Source organism: Tamandua tetradactyla, chromosome 8, assembly GCF_023851605.1.
Source record: "Tamandua tetradactyla isolate mTamTet1 chromosome 8, mTamTet1.pri, whole genome shotgun sequence".
In the NCBI taxonomy this organism is placed as follows: domain Eukaryota; kingdom Metazoa; phylum Chordata; class Mammalia; order Pilosa; family Myrmecophagidae; genus Tamandua; species Tamandua tetradactyla.
The window spans coordinates 17,882,228-17,906,878 of NC_135334.1; the positions used below are offsets into that span (position 1 = coordinate 17,882,228).

At 39.2% G+C, this 24,651-nt stretch overlaps 1 protein-coding gene and 1 non-coding gene across 10 annotated transcripts in view; one reads left to right on the forward strand and one right to left on the reverse strand.

Annotated features, from left to right (window-relative positions):
* The window catches only part of JHY (junctional cadherin complex regulator), an 89,694-nt gene extending 67,215 nt beyond the window's left edge, over positions 1-22,479 (reverse strand). For 6 of the 9 annotated variants that reach the window (XR_013156504.1, XM_077112633.1, XM_077112631.1 and 3 more), the window contains exons 1-3: positions 22,402-22,479; positions 19,525-19,938; positions 4,851-5,367 (exon numbers count right to left, since the gene is read on the reverse strand). Coding sequence is in view for 8 of the 9 variants with exons in the window: in XM_077112633.1 (XP_076968748.1) it covers positions 4,851-5,367; positions 19,525-19,862 (855 nt within the window). In the remaining variant the exon portion in view is untranslated. The other 3 variants (XM_077112627.1, XM_077112628.1, XM_077112629.1) reach the window with 3 other exon arrangements.
* On the forward strand, positions 632-738 carry LOC143645346 (U6 spliceosomal RNA). The gene has a single exon (XR_013157068.1). It is a non-coding gene; the product is annotated as a U6 spliceosomal RNA (small nuclear RNA).
* Positions 22,480-24,651: the final 2,172 nt, after the last annotated feature.

Sequence of the window (24,651 nt, forward strand, 5' to 3'; positions counted from 1 at the left end):
ATATATATGCATATATGTATGCATGTACATACAATTTCATATATATATATATATACACACACACACACAACTTTATCTTCTCAAATGGCTACCCAGTTATTTATTGTATATATATCATACATACATATAATAATACCATATATATGTATATATATATATAGACAACTTCATCTTTGCAAATGGTTATTTTATTGAACTCATCATTTTCTCACTGATTTAGATGCTACCTTTATGAAATCATAGTATCATATCATATCTTAACAAAGGTCATTTGATTCTATTTCTGGATTTCCTATTCTATTCCATTTTTCTGTCTATGTTTCAAATATTACCCAGGTATTTAATTGCTGTGGCTTTATACCATACTATATTATCTAGTAGGGCTAGAATCTCCCATTACTTTTGATTTCTTGACTTTATTACTTGCTTATTTTTCATATGAACTGAATTAGCAGTCAGCTTTTCCGGTTTCATTAGGAAAAAAACACTATTGACATTTTTATTGGGATACTGTAAATGTCTTAGACTTATTTTCAAACCTTCTAAAATACAACACATTGTATATGACCCAGTCTGATTCAGCTGGGCACTGAGGTTTATAACACAATGTTTATAAATAAACAGTGGTGTTGTGCTCGCTTCAGCAGCACATATACCAAAATTGGAATGATACAGAGAAGATTAGCATGGCCGCTGAGCAAGGATGACACGCAAATTCTTGAAGTGTCCCACAGTGTCCCATTGTTTTACAAAAACAAACAAACAAACAAACTGTGTTTACCTGGTTGTATAATGACAAATAACATTTATTCATTCATTCAGCAAAAGATGTCACTTAACCTTTCCATTTTCCTAGCTGTATGCCATTTGTCATCCCTCTCAAAGAAATTACAAGGGAAACCCAGATATTTAAATATGAAAACCTTCCAGATGGATACTGCTTAATTCAGAATGACAGCTTCCAAACCTGTCACCCACACCTTCTCATCCCACACCCTAAATTACCCTGACCCTGTCAGCCACTGAAAGCATCAATGCTCTATTGAAACTGACTTACCCAGTTTGGAGTTTCAGATTTGCGGTTTTAAGTCTTTGACAAAACCCTTATGTTCTTTAAGCAGCAGTGGCATCGCCTGGGAGCTTTGTTAGCAATGTGGTGGACCCTCACCCATTTTTCACCCTGCCCCCACCTTGCTGACCACTTTCTGAAGCAGCTCCCTCCTTGACTAGGTTGCAAACATTTCCATTTCTCTTTTCTCTGATCTCTGAAATCCCCACCTACACACCACCACATAGATAAGTTCTTGTTTTTAACAACTCCAGCTAGACCAGCCTTGATTGACTTTCACTGCCAAGTTACATGCAATTAAAAAAGAAGGTTGTCCTAGGAGAAAACTTTGCCTAAATATAATACCAAAAATCACAATCACTGAACTGTAACCCAGATGCCTTGTTTTGCTGATGCTGTTTTGAAAGTTCACCCTGTACCTGGACAATAACAAGACAACTCATGACCAGCCACATGACTGGTCATAGCCCCCTAAAGTTGAGTGTCCTGGCATGTAGCCCCTTATTGATTAATATGAGTCAGCCCAGAACTCAATATCCCGAATTCCTAAACCATCTTGCTGAAGCAAGCCAGTTCTAGTCACGGTTGGCACACCTGAACGAGCAGTAGCCTAGTGTGTGATCACTCTATGCATACTCAGTCATGACACTACCTGACCTCCTCATCTCAAATCACCTTAGAATCTGAAGCCTTTGTTTGAATGCTATAAAACACTGAAAGAGTCTCCTGACTTTGCGAGGCTAGCCCTTGCTAAATAAACTTCTTCTCTTCTCAAAATCCCGCCGTCTGCTGATTGACTCTGCACATCGGGCGAGGACTCACTTTTGAGCCGCAACAGCAGTATGGACTTTGGATCCCACGCCAACCTCCTGAATCAGAATCTGCCTTTTACGAAGACCCCAAGCTGGTTCACAAGCACATAAAGTTTAAGAAGCAAGAGGTCAGTGACTCTTCAAGTGGGGACCTGAGAGCAGCAGCAACCACTAGAGAAACCTTGCAGAAAATTCAAATTCTCTGACCCTACCTGACACCTACTGAATCAGAAATCCTCGAGGTCAGGTCAGGCGGCCTGTTTGAACAAAGCCCTCCAGATGATGCCGAGGCACACTCAGGTTTGAAAGCCGCTGCTCAGTGGTTCTCAACCTTGACTCAACCTTAGAATCGCCTGGGAAACTTTGGAAACTCCCGGGCTTAGAGTGGCCCCCTAGATGAATTAAATCAAACTTCAGGGGTTTGGGCCAAGGAAGCAGTATTTTAAAGATTCTCCTGGTGATTCTAATCTCAAGCCCAGGCTGAGAACAACTGCTCTAGTCTGGGAACAGTGGTTAGCAAGCCCGGCCTCCCATCAGAATCACCGGGGAGAGCTTTAAAAATGATCGATTCTCAGGCTCTCACCTAGAGATGTAATGGGTCCGGGTGGAGCCCAAGAATCAATTTTATTATAGGTTTCTCAGGTGATTCTAATATCCAGGCAAGATTTCAAACCACTGCTCTAGAACTGCCTTTTACCCCACATAAACTTCAAGTTATACTAAAGAGAATAGAGTTGGGAGGTGATGGAAGAGATACACTTCCCATATATTTACTGAGCAGTGTGTCAGGCTAGTAATCGTGCAGATCAGAAATCAGTACAGACCATAGTTTCTGCCCATATGGGAGCATATAACGTGTACTGGCAAAAAGGCTTGCACACCTTTCACATACAAATAATGACTCAGAAGGAGCACATCATTATATATTATGCTACTGATTAATATTCCATAAAACAGTTAAACATATGTCACTGACAGGTCAAACTGATTTTTAAGGGATTTTTTTTTATAGACTAAAACCAAGAGGAAGGAAATATATATTGGAAATAATTTTCAAGGTAATTAGCAATCAGCTCTTAGACATTTGAACTTGGGGAGGGGGAGGTGAATGGTTACATCAAAGAATAATTCAAGCGCTTCAAGATTGCACCAACCTAAAATGCCTTAAAATTGCCTCCGTGGCACAACTAAAATTAAAACATGCTTTGGAATCAATGATGATCAACTCACTTTAATATTATTTAGTAAAATTAAATTATAACTACCAAGAAAAACTAGCAATTAAGAAATCAGCAATTAAAGGATTTATAATAAATTAGCAAACTCTTTCCCCTTTTTATATTGGAAATGCAACTATTTACTTTGGCCCCACTGTCTGCCTCTCCTTCTGGAATGGCTTCTTCTAAGAACACTAAAAATAATGAAAAATATCATTCTAGTCTGGTAGAAATGTCTAGCTATAAACATTTTCACAGATATTGGGCCACTGAATGTATCTATACCTTTACATGAGCAATCAAACAAAATTCAAAATGATACACGTTTTATGAAACAATAAGAATAATTGGTTCATTTTCTTGAAGTTGGTAACTGCACTCAGGTAGTTACATAAGTGAATATCCTCGTTTAGGATATAAGTATTTAAAGAGCACATTTATGCAATCTACACTCAAGTATTCAGAAAATGGATAGAAAGAAGGAAAGAAACAAAGAAAAGAAGCAAGGAAGAAAGGAAGGAGAGAGAGAAAAAGAAAAAGAAAGATATAAATGAGGCAAATTGCTAAAATTAGTAGATCTGGATATGAGGTGGGGTACAGAGGTATGTTGGAGTTCCTTATGGGGTTTGTAAAAATTTCATAACTGTCCTGTAAGTTTGAAAGTAAAAATAAAAAATTTAAGAAAATTGTACACTAACATCAGAAATTGGATCCATAACTTTGAAAACTCTGCTTGAATTCAGTAATTTGTCCTGATCATTCAGCTAAATATACTACAAACATTCCTTCATTTTTATTTACATAGGTAAAGATATGACATAGTCCTTTAAGACTTTATACAGAGAGTTTCTGACTCAAGGAAATCACAAGTATTTATCCATTTTATCTATCTTGTTCCATCAGAAAATGCTTAGAGGTTAGAACATGTTAGAACATTTTCAGAAATGCCAATTTGGATCTTCCAATAAAGGTGATGGCTTTTACAAATCCATTCACTCTTATCAGGTGCCCATGGATGTACCCACTACAAATTGGGCTGGTATGACTTTTATGTAAGCCCAGAAACAGAACTAAGCTCACTGGCTCCAACAAGGTTTTGAGTCCATTATACGGGACAGAACTGACCTCCAAAATGACTGAATAAGGAAGGGAGGGCATTTATTATTATTTCACTTTAATAGCTAGACTAAGGTTTAATCATATCACATCATTTGATTAGGACAATAAAGGGCAGTGTCATGACTATCACTAGGGGGTTGGAAGGGTAATAGAATTGTCTGGAGAACTTAAAAAAATGCATCACGTTGTTCCTACTCCAATCCAATATATATTTATACAGAATCTGAGTCAAGAATAATTTCTGTGAGTTGCTGCTATTGATGCATGTCATGTCACCTCCAGCACGTTAGAATGTTATAAAAAGCTGAGATCCAGTGAAAACAAAACAAAAACAGGGATGTTTTATCTATTGTGAGACATACCTTTAAAAAATCCCTCAAATGGAGAAATTTTAAATATAGTAGTTGAATTACAGCAGTGTAAATCATGGGTTGTTTTTATGTTGTTCATAACAATTTGTGGACTCATTCCACTTATCTGACAACGAGAGACAGCACATAGCATGGAAGCATTGTCTTACACAGCCAGGTGACTCCCAGGCCATCACTGTCCCTAAGGAAGTGACATCCAGCTAAATCAAATAAAAGCAATTTCCAGTGTAGGGCTTCAGATTGTTATGTGGCCTCTACGTACCTGTTCTAGGCGAGTCTCCCCCGTTTTCTTATTGTGAAGTTGCAGATAAGAGTCAGCTTTAGGAGTGGGCAATCCCAAAGTCAGCTTGTTTTTTTCCACAAAATATTGCTTGGACTTCCTTCGCCGAGGGCCACGTGATCCCGGCAGGAAAACCTCATTATGTGAACTTGAACTCTTCAAGTACTGAGAGAGGCTGCTTGACTTCTCCACATCACTGTCACTCAGCTCGGAAAACGGCTGGCTGCGAAGGGTGCCATGCTCATAGTTTGGGCTTAAAAACTCACTACCGAGTAAGGAGGCTGCACTCACTGGGCTCTTTTTCTGGTCCCCTTTTTCTCCTGAGAGCTCCAGTGAAGCCTCCTTGGAAGGGTAGAGTGGATCCAAAGTCAGATTTTCTGTAGAGCTGTCTCCAGACTCTGGCAACGCTTCCACAGTCAACAACTGCCCTTTCTCTTTCTTAATCTTCCAGTTTGGGTCATACCGGAGGTCAGAATATTTGTCCTCTACTAGTTGCTGGCTGCTCAAAGCAGAAAAGAAATGTCAAGTCCTCAGTCAGGACACATTCACTTATTAAATGCAGATCAATCATATTATTTGAAATCAATCTCATTCCTGATCCTATAATTCTCCTTCCATAATTCATGCGTTGAAGACACATCCCAGGCTTATATTAGGCCCACATGCTACACATAAGTGCAAAGAGGTCTCAGTTAACCACAGTCGCTGAAATACGGAATAAAATACGGGGATGGGGTGGGGGATGGGGTGGGTATTCATTTCTAAATGCCAGACAACATTTCAAAAATTTTTTTCTATATTAAACCAGTGAATCACTGTGGTTCACGAAATGCCATTAACTTCTATACATCAACAGTGATTAAATATTTCAGCTGATGAAGATAAAATTGTATGTCACATTTTGACTGTTAATGTACATACTTTGGTTATTTGTATAGGAAGGGAAATAGGGACAGGTGAGATTATTGCCTGGGCAATAATTAGCCTTGGTCTAATCCTTTTGCAGGGGGAAAGTAATGTTCTATCCTGACTTAATACTTATGAAGTTTCATCTTTCTTTTCAGTGATCTTATTTTCCACTTCATTTGTCTTTGTAGATTTTATAAATGTAATGCAGAAATACGCCCAAGCCTTAGAATCAGAAACTGGCTCAAGGAAAGTCCCTTTTGGTTGTCAGGTCTACACTCAGAAAGCCCAGACAAGTCCGTGTTTGGGAAGCTTTAAAACAGTCCTATTCAAATAAAAGGTTAAGCATATGGCTCTGCCTAAGAGAAGTGAACTAGTCCATAATCAGTGCATCTGCTCCAAAATAAAGTCCTCCTTTTTATCCAAGACAATTCAATTTGCAAAGCACCCCCTAGTCTTATCCAAAAAAGAAAGGAAAATGCTGGTAATATGGCATATTTAATAGCCCCTTTGATCTTCAAAAGCTAAATGGGAGAGATTTTCCTTCCTTGAGTACAGTAGATGCAATCCCCTAATCAAAAAGAAAATGTAAATCACCCAGGCTTTTTATGCTATTTGATATTCCCGTTTACAGAGGACATAATTTGATGCTGGGTAAACAAACTAATGGCCCCCTAATACTAATTTACTCTTTTTAATGTGGACCTAAATTTCTTTGATTTGATGTAAAGCAAAACCTAAAGCAAAAAGCCAAAACTCCATGTCTTGCTAAACTGTCTTTCTGAATTCTTTAGTTTGCATTTTAAGATGGGAAACTTCTTAAAATAGACCGTTCTTCTTTTTCTTTCACCAAGAGCAGGGAAATAGTATTACCCTCCAAGAAAATGCCTAACTGGAGATGGTACACATTTGTGCCCACTCTGAGCTATGCCCGGTGCCCTGTAAAGGGCCTGGGGTCCAGGGGAGGAGGTGCCTCCGCTGTGATGTCCTGTCACAGGCGCCCCCAGCACTTCTGGACCGGGCCTGGCCCTACACAGGGCTCTAAGGGTTCACTGGACCTTGAACCTGGGAAGTGCAGGGGCACAATCTGGACCTGGAACTGCACAGATCTGGGCTCAAGTTGTGGGTCTGTCACGACCTGAGGCCGTTTCTCTCATTTGTAACTGGGGATAAATTGTATCTGTTTGTTCTGTTTATCTCTCTGGATTGCTTACAGATCAAAAGGAGACAGTGTATCCAAGTGCTCTGTATGTGTGCTTATTTGTCTTTTCCCTAGGGTAATCTTGTCTCCTCACTGGGTAGCAGGGACTGCAGGTTCTCCTTCCTCTCCCATCCCCTGCTCTAGCCCCTTGCACTGTGCTGTGGACACACGTTGTCAGTAAATGTAGAGCTTTTAAAAATACTCTAATCATCACAAGTGGAGTATCAGCTAGGTGTTTTTTAAAATTCAAATTAAAAAATGAAAAAAAAAAAACAACCATAGGACTATACAGTACAGGAAACCCTAATGTACAAAACAGACAACAATAGAATATGTAGCCAATAGAACAATATAATCATATTTTCATCAATTGTAACAGAGGAACCACACCAAAACCACAGCTTTTTGCTTTAGGTTTTGCTTTATATGTAAAAATGTTAAAAATGGGGGCATGGACATGGGCACTTTGTATTTTGTGCAAGATCTTTCTGTAAATCTATAATATCTTTAATAAAAATAGATAAATATTGATAAAAGGGGAAAAAACCCAATAGTTGTCAATTAGAATCTAAACATGCAAAAGCTTCATGCATTGGACCAAATTAGTGAATGAATTTAGGGTTTACCTTGTCCTCAGTGAAACGTCAGATTCAACTCTGGTTGTTTAGGCGGAGGAGGAAATGACTAAGGAATACCTCAATTATTATCTTCAAGTAAATATATTATATATACATATATATATTTTATTAAGCATAACAACATACAAATGCAAACATTCTTACCATATGATAATTCCATTCTTGATATATAATCAATAACTCACAATAGCATCATATAGTTGTATATTCATCATCATGATCATTTCTTAGAATATTTGCAACAATTCAGAAAAATAAATAAAAAGAAAACAGAAAAAATTCATACATACCATATTCCTTACCCCTCCCTTTCATTGATCACTAGCATTTCAATCTACTAAATTTATTTTAACATTTGTTCCCCCTATTATTTATTTTTAATCCATCTGTCAATAAGGTAGATAAAAGGAGCATCAGACACAAGATTTCCACAATCACACAGTCACACTGCAAAAGCTATATTATTATACAATCACGTTCAAGAAACATATACATATACTTTTTAAATAAAGAAAGATGCTGTTTTCCCATATGCACAATATACGGAAAGAAAAAAATGAATTTAACTTTTCTCATTTGACAGCCCAGAGGTGGACTCACAGCCCCAAGGGAAGCAGAGACAAGGAAATGAGCAATTTACAATACAGAGTAATGAATGCTGTGTCCAGAGCACAGAGCCACCGGGACAGGAGGGGCAGCCAGTCCTGCCCTGGGAAGTTGGGGAAAGTGTTCTGGAGGAAGCAAAAGCTCAGTTGAGATCTGAGGCTGAGTTGCTGAGGAAGTCTCATGGGGCTGGGGGAAACCATGGTAAAAAGGAGGGGAGATTTTGATGTAACCATTGTGTATGTATCTCTTGACTGTACCCTAGGAAAACACTGCCAAATAATTCAAAGAAAACACACCTTCTTGCTGGTATTTCAATATAGATCTGGTAATCAATTTTTTAGACGCATTACACTTACTGTGCTCTTGTTTTACATCTCATTTTAAATTGAGCATTAAGGGAATACACCACTTGTAACTGCAAATATCCAGAGTTCTGTTGCCATTTGAGTCTTTTAGGATATTTTTGTCCCCAAAAGGCAGGAATACATTTCTCCTCCTGATTGAGTTGGTGTCATGTATTCCTGGCTATCACAATACTCATGGCTTTGGGACTTTGAATTGGTAAAGATTCTTGTGTGATCTCAGCCACATAAAAATGTGTGCTCAGTTGTGTATATACACATAAAGGACCTAGAAGGATACGTCAAACTGTAAACTGCTTGTGATTCTGGATGACTTTTGTGGGGTTTTGTTGTTGTTGTTGTTTTCTTCTTGTGCTTTTCAGTTTTCTATATTGCACAATTAACTTAAAAGTTTGAAAACGAAAAGTTCTTTTAAAAGCCAAAAAAAAAAAAAAAATCAAAGTACACCTTACCTATGGATAAGATGGAGGCTGACAGGAGCTCTGGATGAGGCAGAGGTCAGCTCTTGAAGGGCTTTGTAAACTACGGGAATAAGTTTGGGCTTAACTAAATAAGTTTGAGACTTTAGATTTAATTTAGCAAGAGGAATTAGAGAGCAAAGATTTTTAGTGGTGAGTTTTGGGCAGTGACCGTTTACAGAAGCTATAGTCTTTTTTGGAAAGTTTTAGAGCAGGCAGTCCTCTATTTGGCATCCTTTGGAGCAGGGATAGAGACTTTTCAAAGTTGACATGTCAACGTTGATAGGCATTGCTCTGCTAGAGTGGTGGCTCTGGGATTATAACACAGAATTGCAAGCTGAGCTAGGGAATCCTGAAAGTCAAACTTCAATTTTGTCCGTAGTAAAACCCTAGGAGAAAGGTCTTAATATTATACCCATTTACTAGATGAGAGATTGAGGTTTAGAGAGCTTAAGGAACTTGCCCAAGGCCATGGAGCTAAGAAGGATATGGACCCTGAAGGTCTGGCTCTGGAGACTGGTTCCTGTCTGTTGGGTTGCACTGTATCATGCAACGATCCCTACTGGGTGGTATGGGAAGCAAGTGTTTTTGTGGTGTCTGCCTTACGTGAGTGAGTAAGCATCCCAGTCCATTTGACCAGTCAACAAATATTTACTGAGTACTTCTCTATATTCAGGCAGAATGTTGAGCACTGAAGATAGAGTGGGGAACCAAAAGAAGCTGACTCAGTTCTGATGGAGGTTACCCTCTAGCAAGAAAGACAGACTTTATGCATCGACTCTAAATAATTAACTCAAGTATATGTACATAAAATGCCGTAAAGAAATACAGCAGGTTAGGATATTTAAAATAGAAGTACATAGACTTGTTTAGCACTGAAAATATGTTAATATCTTTTTTCCAGATTCAACAGCCCTGCTGTTCTAAGGGCTGATAAACTCACAAAACGAATTCATAACTGAGTAACGCCCACTATTTTTTTTTAATAGAAGTGTTCAATGACTTGAAGGAAATGGATTCCCTGACTTTCATCTCTGAAGTAATACTAAGATCCAGGCAACACTTGGACTGGTCATCGTATTTAACCAGCATCAGCTAATAATGACATAAGTCTTCAGTCACGACCCTAGACCTTCCTCAATCTTAGGTCATCTCTGTAGTGCTTCGCTTCTCTGAATAGTGGCATTTTGAGAACAGTACAGCAGAGTGTCAGACGATAAGGTCTTAGAATCAGTCTGCCTGCACTCAATTAACTGTGTGAGTGTTGACAAAATAACTTCTGTGCCTCAACATCCTCATCAGTAAAATGGGCATAATAATAGTACCTACTTCATAGTGTTGTTGCGAAGAGGAAGTGAATTAATATATATATAAAGTGTTTAGAACTATGTCCCTAGCACAAAATAAGGATTCAAAATAGTCTAGCCATAAAAGTACACAATGATGAGCTCAGACACAGGTCACTACTTGCTGTGCATTACATTCAGTAACCATGACATCAAATTGTTGTTGTGTATCCTGTCTCCTACTGATGAAGCTCAAGGGATTCTTCTCTCCCCAGGGCTTAAGTTATTTCCATGGGCACAAAGTTGTCTTGTGATGACTATGTGGTACCCTAGTGGCCTGAAAGCATTAACACCCATCTTAAATTTTTTTTTTTTTTTTTTACCACAAAGAGACTTACTCACCGTGGAGAATCTGTTTGAGCTATAGTTTAGGAAATGTGATTAAGAAATGTCAGCATTTTGCATGATGAAATATCTTAACTGCTGAAAAAGGCGGAGGAAGATAAAACTGCGAGGATTAAATTATTTTAGTCTTTTGGTAAGACAGAATTTCTGGCCTCATCAAATTTTCATTCTTAAATGGCAGTAGTTACAATATCACACACTGCAGAAAAAACTGATGCTTTAAGTGGAACTTAGAAAATAGGGAGTTTTCAAGCAAACCAGACAAAATGAACTACTTTAGCTGAGAAAAATGCCTTTGAGCAGGTCGTTTGAAGAGAAACTCTAAGAATGCATATATTCAAGGTTGGGGTCTGCAAGTGTGGCTCTTAGAAGAGCTTGAATTACCTGGCACTATTTACACCTGCTGAGTAGCAATGACTACCTTACCACATCCCCACTCTCCCCTTTCTAGATGGAAACATAGGTTGAAACAAATAGGTGGTTATGTTTTTGCAAAATCATGAGCATGGAAAGCTGGAGTACTTCACAGAAATAAATCGAATGGTTGAAAAAGAACATGACACTAAAGAAGCCCACTGTTCTGAGCTCCTGTGCTAAGAAGCTCAATTGTGTTTTGCGGTCCAGGTCACCGCACTGGAACACAATGAGTGTGAAGTGCCTCTTCCTCAGCAATAATCTGCACACAAAACACGCACCTCTTTTCCTTCCCATTTGAGAGAAAGGTTACACAGACAATGACTACAGAACTCTTTTGTGACTGTTCAGACAACAGATGCCACGTCCCCTCTTCAGATGCTCAGGTTAGAAATGGATGAAGAGAGGGAATGGGGGGGGGCAGGCTCATATGCATATGCCATATTTGCAGGCTTTAATGGACCATATTTGAGTACTTACTGTGATAACCTCAAACAAAATAAAATCAAATCTCCATTTGATGAAGAGCCTCATACTCAGTATAGTACTCAATCAAAAAATTACTAAAATTAGAGCACGTTTCTAGTACAATTAACATCCTTCGCACTCACAATAAAATATTCAATAACTGGCCATTTTGCCTGTTGAGGAGGTGAATAAAAGCATTGCTATTAATCATTTAGCTGTTACTTATTTGCCACTTTATTTTAAGTATGTAGTTAAATTGAAACTGCACATGTTATTATTGATTTAGGTTTAATTTAATACTTTCAAACAGAACTATTACTCCCAATTTATATGCCATTAAATCTTTTATGCATATGAACAGCAAATTCAGTTTTTTGCTAAGTATAAAGTTTTTAAAGCTTCTTTAAGGAACTATAAAATTGACAATTGTTTCTAAGGATTTTTGAATTCTATATGCATCTAAATCTTATCAATGACTTTTAAGTAAAAAAAATGAAATAAATCCAAAGATTAAAAAATCACTTTTGCAAGTATGAAATAAAATGGTTCTACAAATACACTGAAATGTTTCACGGATGTTATTTACGAGCCAGAAAATTTCATTTAACACAGGCAATTTATTTTGCTAAAAAAGAAATAAACATTTTAATACAAAAGGTTGTTTAACAAACAGAAAGGAAACAGAAAAGCACACTGAAGAGAAGGGACTGGATTGTGGCTAGCGAATTTTATTCCCAGCAATTACATAATTTGGGTAATTCAACCAGAGCCCTTTCTTTTTCTCCAACAACAGATCTGTAGATGCAAAACAACCAGATATTTGTTACGACTTCTTATAGTAGCAGTACTGATTCAAGGACAATCTGTGAGTTAAATGAAAATAAATTATCTAAAGAGGGCATGTTAGCAATTGCGATGTAAAATTCTAGTACCTCACTTCCATTAAGAATATACCATGTGAAACAAAGGCTGCATCTTCACAAGGAAAATGCTGTGTGGCACAGTGTTTAGAAAAATACTTCCTTCCATTCGGTGAGACTTTACAATGCTAATGCCAGATGTTTTCCACAGAAGGCTTGGGGTTCCTTTCATACTCCATAAATAATGGTAAGGAGGCAGAGCCCCAGATTTATAAAATTTACAGTTATTTACACTTTATTTAAATAGAGTCTCTCAGATGTTAAATGGCAGGTAGTAACAGCATTGGAAATGCAATTGGATGTCATGGGAAAAGCAATGGGAGAAATCAAAGTTTTCTACATTTTTCAAACTTGTAAGGGAATGGAAATAAATGAAGCATGTATTAAACTATCCTTCTACTAACTCGGTCACAATCTTCTAAGTTCTCTTGACAGAATCACAGGATTATAGGTTTTATAAATTTAAATCATATTTGGCAGGGCCTCCCACTTATTATTATTTTATTTATTTATTTTTAATACACGGGCAGGCACCGGGAATTGAACCCGGGTCCTCGGGCATGGCAGGCAAGCACTCTTACCTGCTGAGCCACCATGGCCCGCCCATCCCACTCATTATTTATTTACTTATTTTAACACAATAATGCACCCAGGTTATGAAAAATGCTAAAAAGGGACTAGAGGTCATCTCCAGGGGCAAAAAAACCAGAAGTCCCTGTGGCTTCCGCATTTCTGGTGGGGACTCTGCCTTTAACAGACACAATTCATGCCCACACTCACTCTCTACCTCCTTCTATGACTGCTCATTGTTCCGATGGCACCATGCCTGCTCAGTGGATATGTTAGGGTTTAACTGAAGCTTAGGTTGTGGAGTAAATGAATGAACATAAAACAAAAATGACTAATACCTGTGACAAAAGATCACTTCTCTGATATAACTATTCCCAGGTGATCAGAAATAATAAGAGAAATGCTAGTACCTATCCCAAAAATATTGTGGGAAACTCCTAGAACAAAGAATACAATATAATGTGCTTAAAGATGTTGATCAACCAGTGGCCTTAAGCTGAAATGGTATCCAGTAAAGACAATAGAAATCAACGTGAATGACAGTTACTAGAAACCAAAATGAATGGAAGCTGACTCCTGGAAACTCCCAGAAAGTTCCTAATCATCCTAGGATATTAGAACTAGCCTCAAATGTTTTTTTTTTTTCCCACTCCCAACCACTGCAAAATAGTAATAATAATAATGATGATGATGATGATAAAATATAACACTTGTGAGAAACAGATCACAAACAGCCTGGGGCAATTTGGGCAAAAATGAAAATCCCAAGTTGGTCTTTACTGAGTCTATCTTTATCCACTGTTTTGGTTGTCCAGTACAGTTCCTTAAACCAGAGAAGTTATCATTCAATACTTCACCCAGTTCTTATAGCATTAATCAGGAATAATAAGTACAAAAGCATTTGAGAGAAAATTATACACCACCACATGATAAAAGTGCAGAAAATTATTGGTCACAATTCTGAATATTCAGCCTAATTAGTAATTCCTCATTGTGCCTATCTTCCTTTCTGAAATTTCTGCCACGAAACAGTTTATTAGACAGAATATGGGGTCTTTTTTGGAGGTAATAGTTTCCAGGTGAAGTATTTCCATCAATGAAAACATTTCTGTTTCCCAAAAGAGATGCTAAAAAGTATGCTATTCTTGGGCAGAAGGCATGCTAAAATTTGGGCAGCAGGCCACTATGACCCTGCTGCCCACAGTAAAATATAATTAACATCTGTTTCTTCCAAGTACACAGAACCCTTTAAAATTTTTTTATTAGTTGATCACAACTTATAATTTTTACATGGATATTTGTTTTGGCCTCAGTTCAGCCCATCTTGAAACTGTCACTTTTAATTTTTACTAGATAGTAAAGTTGAATCCTGTAATCACATTAGTCCTTCATCAGTTATAGAGAGACTTATAATTAGAAGCCCAGACTTTGAAGTTATTCAAGAATTCACTTAGTAAGTCTGTGCTCTTAAATCTCTGAGCCTTGCTACCTTATCTGCAAAATGGGGCAGTTATTCCTATTCCTATGTAAGAGGCTCTTATAGGGATAAATGAGATCATACAATAAAGCAAATAATTCTACAAATGGTAGCTAATTATATTTAAGTATTCCTGTAAACAAGACCTTATTAAATACATATACTAGGTACTGGAGTGCTGCACTTTGATTTTTTTTTTTTAATATAAGCTTTCAGAAGGCTCCAAGACTGAAGAGGGTATTTCTAATGCTCTAGGGATTACATTGATCTCTTTCTTCATGAGCACCAAGTGTCATAAAAAAGGCTAGTTCTGGAGTGGGTTTAAGGATTATCACATGAAGATACTCTCTCCACACTTGATTCATTCACTCCGGTCAATGCTGCTCCAATTTCCATTAAGTAAAAGGCTTTCTCCAATCCATATACATTGAACTATGGCTTGACTATAGTGAGATACAAGAGTAATTGCTTTGAGGAGGTTCTAGTAACATCAAAACACAAAGGCAAGGCTCAAGCGATTTGTCAGGCAGCTTTTAAAATTATTGCTTATAAAAGCAAGAAGAAAGATTTTCCTTGGCTTAAAGGTAAGGCTTTGACTAATTTTTTTTGAACTACAATTCCCAGAATGCTGTCTGCCTTGCAGAAATGAAAGCCTACTTGAATGTCATATTGAGAGTCTGAGAGCAATTTATTTGTCTATTTCATGGCTCATGAATTCTTTAGATCAGACAAGCAAGAATACACCTAGGAAAGGCTTCTAAGAACAAAGCAAGGCAAAGAGAGACTATAACTACACACTCACCTGAATAATATGTTTGAGTAAGTAGCTGGCTAAATGCTTCAGTTCTGTTTTCCTTTGCTAATGGAGACCTAGTTCTCTCAATGCTCAGTGTGTGAAGCCCTAAACAGCTGAATGATCACTAGGGCTACAACCCATTCTAACTCTGGGTATTACAGTCTACTATTGAAATTTCCCAAGGCAAATCAATCTAAACAAAAGGAAAATAGCATTATTTAAGAGTCTCTGAATCAGAACACCAGGAATCTACTCATACTTTCGATTTTTCTAAGTATTACTCTTTATTTTGAAATATATTGAGTAGTATTTAAATTGTCCTTGGCTAAAAAGCAATGCTTAATGTCAGATCCCCGATCACTAAACTTGGAGGGAAAAACTGAACGTTGGGAAAAATAAGGTTACTTAATGCCTTGGTTTCTTCATCTTAAAAATACAGACAAGAATACCTATCCATCACAAAGGATCTTCCTTTCCAGTGCTCCCATTTCCTTAAATAAACTACCACCATTTATTACCTGAAAGACAATGAATTTTTAAAGCTAGGCCCAAAACATGGTTTAGAACATGAAATCAGACTGCCAGAGTTCTTGTGCTCCACCACTCACTAGATATAATAAATGGACATAACATAACCCCTCCACACATACCTCATTCTGCTACTTTTAAAATGGGATCATTACATTATTTAGCTCAAGGCTGCGATAAAGATTACATAAGATAATGCACATGAAGTATTTAGTGTAGTGATGGGCTCATGATAAGCACTTTGAATGTCAGCTATTGTTATTAGAACACTTAATCTTCAGCTTCACTTATTTCTTTAATCCTCATATCTAGTCTGTCATTAAGCCCTGTCAATTATTTTATTATATATATATATAATCTTGACAAAACAAGCAAGCCATGTAAACACACACATATACATGCACAAACAGCCTGACTATACAAGTGGACAGTAACTGAACATATATTATAATAAAACTCTGACCCATAACCTCTGCAGCAAGCAGTTTAGGAAGGCAAACTACAACTTCTACAACAGTCAGCCCCAAACCGTCAGGACAGAACATAACTCTAGCTTCTTTAAATTTGGCCCCCACCTCCAGTCAAGGAGCAACCAGAGAAAGCTAATCTGCTCCCCAAGCCAATCAGATAGGATGCTCCTCTTCTAATTAGCCTGCCTCCAGCTTCCCCACACCGACAGCCTTCCATCAGAGCAAACCTGCAGCGTTCCCCTTTCTCCACTCAGAACTTTCCCACTCCCTGTCTGCCCCGTGAGTCTCTACCAAATCAAGTGATGGGGACTGACTCCCTTGCTATAACAAGCTCTGAATAAATGATCTCTGTTTTCATTTGGGTGTGATCATCAATCATTAGTATATTTTCAATTAAAGCACTGTAAAATACTGGAACCATCAAAAATATCCAGCCATAGGCGACTGGGTAACACAACAGGGTACCTCCATATACTGGAATACTATGTAGCATGAAGGAAATCAATAAATGCAGATAAAGAAAGATCCCTAAGACACTCAAAATATTTTTGCAAATGAAAAAAGAACAGCCAAAGGATATGACTAAATTGATTTCTTTTGGCTCACTGACATGTAAAAAGATGCTTGAACTTACAGTAATCAGGGAAAAGTAATCTCAATTTATAAAAAGATGGCATTTCATAACCTATCAAAGCGGCAATGTTTAAAAGCCCAAGTGACTGAAAGGACTGACCATCTCAGGTACCGTGGGTGAAGCTGAAGGTGTTCATTCCCCTTTGAATCAGCCATTCCACTTCAGGGCACATACACCTTAAAAGAAACGCTTGTGCAAATGCCCTAGGAGATATGCAAGGACATGCACACAGCATTTGTTTGAAATAATGAATAAATGGAAACAAATTAAGTGCTCATTAATAGTGAGACTGATGAACTGTGTCTTCATATAATGGAACTTATACAATAAATAAAAGCAAATAAACTAAAAGCAGATCTTAATTTAAAAACATGCTGGTAAAATGCCAAAATTATGTTAACTGAACAAAACAGGGTACAATATAACACAAGATAACATATCGTTATACATATCCACTAATTATAGATTACCTATGAAGGAAACAAATAAAAGCTTGGGTAAGAAGGCTATACACCCACATAAGAGTCAGTACTGGTTACCTCTGAGGGTTTAAGAAGGGGTCTGAGGAAACTTCAATTATATCTGTAATATTTTAAGTCTTCAAAAATATATCTGAGACAAATGTGACAATAAAGATCATTTTGTCTTTTGCTCTTTACTTTTCTGTTAGAATTTTTTCATAATTTAAGGAAGCTCCATCATAACAAAAGCACAATCACCCCTACTCAGCACTATGAACATAGACAAGTTACTCTGGCTCCCTTAGCCTCATTTCCTTACCTGTAAAATAGGAAGAGCAGCACTTTCACTTTAAAAAGGAATGCTATTGTTACAACTGCTACTATCATAGTTATAAATATTACCACCCAGTCATTTCTGCCATAGCATGTTGACCCTCAAATTCAAAATGCACCAGCTTGCAGGGTGCATTCTTTAACCCTGCTGTCCTCATGCCACTGCTGTCCCCAGGAACCTGCAGTCTCTTCTCACCAAGTCCAATCAAGTGCAGCTGTCTCTGTGAAGCCTTCCCGCCCCTCTCCCACCCACCACGCCACCCTGCACTATAATGGCACCTGGCTTACAGCACTTACCACTTTTACTGTACTTTGACATCTGCTCAGGAGTGTATGAGTTTCATTCAACTCAACAACTCCAGTGAAAGAAAGAAAGAGGGAAAGAAGAAAGGATGGAGACGCAGGACTGGACTGGAGGCCTGGGCTCTAATTCTGGCTCCCCACAACTTCCATGCGGGACTCAGTGTTCTCATTTGTGACACAGGGTGATTGGACTCGACAATCTGCAAATTCATCGTCCCATAATGATGGCTGGGTTTTCATGGCCCTAGACTCAGGGACCTACCCTACATCTCTACACTCAATAAGTCCCCTGCAGCGAAGCTGGGCACCTCTGAAGGAGCCACAAACACGTCACTCTAATTCTGGACTTTTATCCAAATCTTACCCTCTCTTCAGAACCCTGCTCAACTTCTAGGCCTTCCAATAAAGCCTTCCTTAATATAGTTAACCTCTAGTTTTAAAAAAAAAAGACAATTAACACATGTAACTTTAAAAAGCCGGCCACTGTTCCAGGCACTTTACTTATATTAACTTCTTTTAGCCTCACAATCACCCTGTGAAGTCATTATTATTATTATCTCCACTTTTACTGATGAAAAACTAAGGCACAGAGAGGTTAAGTGGACTTGGCCAAGGTCACACAGCTGGCAAACGGCAGAATCAGTATCTGAGTCCAGAAGGTTTCACTGAAACTCTATGTTCTTAATCACCACACTAAACCCTCTTTCTGTTCAGTAGCTTTTAACTTCTATACATGATTATCACATGTAGGGCTTCATTAAAACTGAGTAAAATTGCATTGTTTTATCTTCACTTGTGTTTTTCTTGTACCTCATAGCATAGCATTTACACCCATAAATATAGATTCTTAGGTTTCACTTTTATAAGATCATACAAGCACCAGGAAGTTGCTCTGAAGGAATGAGCTAAGTAAGCTTCTACCCCAATGACTTGTACGCACTTGCCTGATTTTCACAGTAATCCTGTGAGATAGGCAGGGCTGGATCATTTGACAGTTTAGAGAAAATGAGCCAGGGAAGAGTTAAGGGACTTTCTCCAAATTATACCTTCAACAGCAGCACCTGTACCCAACCATGACCACCTGCCTCTGAGTCATGAATTTTTGTCTCAAGTTTTCTGGGATTTCCCAAAGGTGATGTCACAGCAATGGAATCGCTTGGAATACGAACAGGAAGTAAGGAGCACAGGAAGTGTAAATCTCTTAATAATAGCTATTTTTTGTCTTTAGCATATTTAAAAAAAAAAAGGAATGTGGCAAAAAGCATGGCACCAAGCCTTACTTAGCTGCTTGGAGATATGTCTTACATTACAAGGTGCTCAACATGACAGCTTGACCTTACTCTCACTTGGAACATCCTAGTAATTATCACTTAACCATACATTTTAGAAATCTATTTCCTTGCACAAGTCAATTTCTTACCTGTTCCTCCCATCATTATCCTGGGTATGGGGGTCTTCCCTATTGGCCCTCTGAGCTGCTTTTCTGCTTGCCTCCTCTTCTGTCTCACTCAAGCTTTCCTGTCCCGGACTTTCCTCCTCTAAGCTGTCAGTCTCCATGTCCTTGTCCTGGGTCCCATCAAGGTGAGACTGGAACTTGGTCTCTTGAGTGAGGTTCTCTGAATCAGATTCCAAGGAGTCTTTTGAAATCAGATGTAAATCATCTTTCTTGAAAGGTGGGTCTGTGGACTGGACATTTAAATTGGTGTGATGGACAGGAGAGTGAATAGAGAACTTGGGAATTACTTTACTGTTACTCATGTTGAAAAAATTAGATTCTCGTGTGGACTGGAGGAGTTGGCTGAATATTTAAAGTTGTGGTCCACAAAAGCATTACCTAAAAGAAATCATGTTTATATTATTTTGTGTCTACTGAAACCGCATAATGCCAATGTTAATCAAAAATTTAGAGGAGTAAGAGAACCTTGTTATGTTATCTGCAGGCTTTTGTATGCACCCTTTTGTGCACAAGAGGAAGGGCTATTTGAAAACCTATCATGTTTTTCTCCCTACAGAAAAACACCCATCCTGATGTAGGCATGATAAGAACCTGAGTAATGAACGCCGTTTTATTGAAGGAATCAAACAGCTACTTGGGAGGAGATTCCTATTTCTAGCTTCCAATGGCCTGTTATAGACAAGCCTGGAAAAAGCCAAATGGTTAATTATGGACAGCACTTCAATGGTCTTACTTCAAATATCCAGGGCCACGTTATACTTTTGCCATGTTCCATAGCATTCACGCATAGAGTAAAACAGGTTCATGGTCCACCTTTTAGAAACCAAAGGAAGGAGAGAGGCGAAGAGTGTGGGTTCCTTCGGAATTGTATGAGGAAAGCTGTTTTGTGGCTAAATCCACTTTGGCTAGCTGCATGGCTTGGAAGACTTTGATATTCAGGTTCCCACTGGATAGGAAAGTATAATTTAGGTGGCCTTTATATGGAGATCAATTTCAGCTCAGTATAAAACATAACATAATGCCGATTAAAACTGTTCAGTAAGAGATTTGGTGGCCTTGCAAGTTCTACTGAATGGTTTAAGGCAGAGGCTGGGTGTGCACCACCCTTAAAGAGATGCTCTCTGGGGAATAGAGGGTGGGTGGTAGATTGGGATTGGCCTGAATAACACATACGGGTCTCTTCCAACTTACTTAAGATAGTGATTCCAAGTGAGCCCTCACTGTCTCAAAGGGCTGTTATCAGGGCCTATGAGACAGTTTATGGGAAGGGTGCTTTGAGTTCATATAAGAGTGGAAGGAAATGATGTTTTTGGATTGCGTTCCCTTTCATCTCAACATAACATTTCTACTTTGACCTGTTTCCTATCTCACTGCCTTTATGCCATTTTTCTTCTATAGGTCAGAAAACAGAAACCTTTCCATTAGTGATTACTGTAAAATCTGTTTTTATGGCTTGCTTCTGTTCTTTTGGCAAATTCTAATTTAAAATAAATAACAGTACTTTATTCCTACTCCTAGGATTGCTTATAAGGTTTAATGTTGACCTTGTTACTAAGGTTTCCAAGGAACATCACCAACTCCTTGGAGGAAAGGGCCTTAACAAACATAACAGACAAAAGTTAATATTCATATTTAAATATATAGGAAGTGATTTTCCTTTTTGGTACAAAATTCATCCTATAGGAGACTGGCATATTGTTGTCTAATTTTACAGACTAATTTGCTGTATCCTCTTATTTTTAAAATATATATTACATCCTCTAGTATATTTTAACATCAATAAGCTAAGTAAGTGCTGGTTTTTTTAGGGTGTTTTTAAAAAGCAACAAATCCATCAAGCACTGGCTACCCATTTTAACCAAGGCAGTTTGCATAAACACCTGGCTTACTCATAAGAGTTAAAATATTTGGGATCTCTAAGAACAGGCTTAAAATAATCAATATAGATCAATTTAGAATTGCTCTATTCCTCTCCTTTGCTTAAATGAGGAAGTCCAGGGTTTCTTGGAGTTAATAAATAATAAACATAATATTACTGATGTTTACAAACGAATGAACTTTGGAAAAGTATGAAGAGAGCAAAAGGCCTTCTGTGGAGATCTGCTCTTACAAAAGCATGGGATTAAAGGACTAGCTGACAGCTTGAAAGAGTCAGAAAGTGGGCATTTTAAGTTTAATGAATGGCTCCGCGTGTTCCAAGCACTGAAAAATTTGTTGCGCCACTGAAATTTCTGCCCCAAAGGGGGCTCACAAATCTCCCTCTAAGTAAACGTGACAGACAGACTGGGATATATCCGGTGGTATGTAGGGATTAAGAAAAGGCCAGCTCGCTAGGGATTCGACATGCCTTTGGGTGTCCTGGTCCACTCATCCTGGGGGAAATGAATTTCCCTCTGTAGGTGAAAAAAAGCTCCGCTTGAGCATTTCCAACGTAGATGGCGGAGAAAAAGTTGCCCCGTTTGGAAGAGACCGGAAGCTGCCCATAGGGGCATTCCGTTTGTTTTCTCCCGCTGTGTTTCTGGGAGACAAGGCCGGGCAGCAATGGGCTTTTAAGGTCCAGGAAGTGTCGGGTATGGCAGGGCTGCGGTCCTGGACCGAGCTTGACTAACCGAGGCGAGGGGCTGCTCAGTGAGTCCGGCCTCCAAAGCCGTCCACCTCCCGGCCCCCTGTCTCCGCCCCGTCCCGTCTCTAATGCCCTCACGTGCAGCTTCCTTAAGGTTCTCCGGGTCCTGCTCGGTGACCTCGGTGGTTTCCTCCTGAACTCGCCCCGGGGCCTGCCCATCCCGTGTCCTTCCCTGGGCGCGCCGCCCACCCCCGTGCCGGAGGCAACCGCCCCGTCACCTGCCCGGCGCTCCTCGGCGACCGAGACCGCCTCAGTCCCGCATCCTCCGCGCCGCCGCCGCCGCCGCCGCCGCCGCCCTCCGAGGCCCGCGCGCCCGGCCCCGCCCGCCTCGTCCCCGCGTTGCCCTGGCGACCGCGGCCAAGAGTGCGCGCCCCGCGCGTCTACAGCTGGTCACGAGCACGCGGGTGCGGAGGGCGGGGAGGCTCGAGGGGTCGTCCAGGAGAAGGGGGCGCGCGGGAGTTCGGCCACCGCGTCCCGACGGCGGATCCTGCTCCGGCGGAGGGTGGAAACGGTTGCAATTATGGCGACAGCGGCGGAGCCCCCTAAGGACCTGGGAGCCCCTTGGGGAGGCTGCTGTCGGGAGGCCCTGACTTTGGAAAGTTATACAGTTGGAAAACAAAGGAGAGACAGGCCACCGAGTGGGAGGAGATAAATGCAACAACGGCAAAACTTCTAGGATATGGATAGTATTCCTGCACATTTAGAAGAGAAAGAATCCAGCTAAAGAGTGGGTAAAGACTCGAACATGTACTTCGTGAACAATCCAAATTGGCCAATAAACATTTGTTATTTATGGAAGAAGCTGCCAGAATGCAATAAACCAGAAATGGGTTGGCATTTACAATGGGGATTTATTAGCCTACAATTTACAGTTCTTAGGCAGTGAAAATGTCCCAATTAAGACATCAGCACGATGATACCTGTACTCTGAAGAAAGACCCCTGGCATCTGGGACACCTCTGCCATATGGAAAGGCACATAGCCAGAGTCCACTTGTCCTTAGTTCCTGAGTTTAGTTGCTTTGGTTCCGTGGCTTTGTCTCCGAGCTTCGGTGGGTCCTCTCATATGCCTTTTCTCTCCAAGCTCTCGTCGCCTTTTCTGTTCTGAATCCTCTCATAAAGGACTACAGTAAGAGGATTAAGACCCATTTTGAATGGGCTGGGTCACACCTCAAATTGAAATAGCTTCACCAAAAGGTCCCACCTACAATAGGTCTGCACCCATAGGAATGGGTTAAAAGAACAGGGCCTATTCTGGGGGTACATAACAGCTCCAAACTACCACAGGAAAGGATGTAATTCATTAACAAACAGAAGAGGGCAGATTAAAACCACAGTAGAAACTACTTTATACTATTTACCAGATGCACATGAATTAAAATGTCTGATGGTGCCAAGTGCTGGAGGCACGTAGCACAAAAAGCCCTCATGTCCTGCAGGTGGGAGTATCAACTGGTGACACCGCTTTGGAAAATGCACTGCATTAACTTATAGAGTAGAAGATACGTGTACCTTATGAGCCAGCAATTCCACTTTGAGGTATTTACCCTAAAGAAGTGCGTGCTTACATACACTTAAACTGGGAAAAATTGAAATGTCCACCAACAATAGAATGCCTAATTAAATTGTGGTGTTCTGTACTCTGGTTCACAGTACAGTAGTGAAAATGAGTGAACTACAGACACATGCAATCACATGGAGGCTTTTTTTTTAAAAAACTACAGTGATGGGGGAAAGCCAATTAGAAAAATATATACTGTATGATTTTTGTATATAAAAATCAGAACAGGTAAAATTAAGCTGTACTGTATTTATGGATACATCTTTATAGGAGAAAACTATGAAAAAAAGCAAAATAGTGTGTCCCCTAAAGATTAGGCTTGTGGTTCACTCTGGCAGGCAGGGTGGAGGTTGTGGTGGGGGTGTATGTGCTTGTGAGATTGTGTTTCCTGACCTTAATGGTGATTTTTAACAATTCATTAAGCTATATGTTTATGTATGTGTAGTATATATTTCACTATAAAAAAAGGTTTCCAAAAAAAAGTAAAGAAATATTGGGAATTGTGTTCACCTTAAAAGAATATTAAAGACACAAGTAGATTTGAATAACTATCTTCAAATACATAAGAATGCTTAATACTAGTGGCCTCATCAGTGATAGGAAATAGAGAAATGAAAAATGTCCTTCTATCCATTATACCATCTTTAAAACTCTGCTTTTTATCAGAGTTATTTTAGTGGGTTGAGTAATGTCTTCCCAAAGTTCGTGTCCACCTGGAACCTCAGAAGGTGGCCTTATTTGGAAATAAGGTATTTGCAGATATAATTAAAGGATCTTGAGATGAGGTCATCATGGATTTAGGCTGGTTCTAAATCCAGTGGCTAGTGTCCTTACAAAGGAAAGAAGAGAGAGACACGGAGAGAAGATGGCTAAGGAACTTCTGGGGCCACTAGAAGCTGGAAGAGACT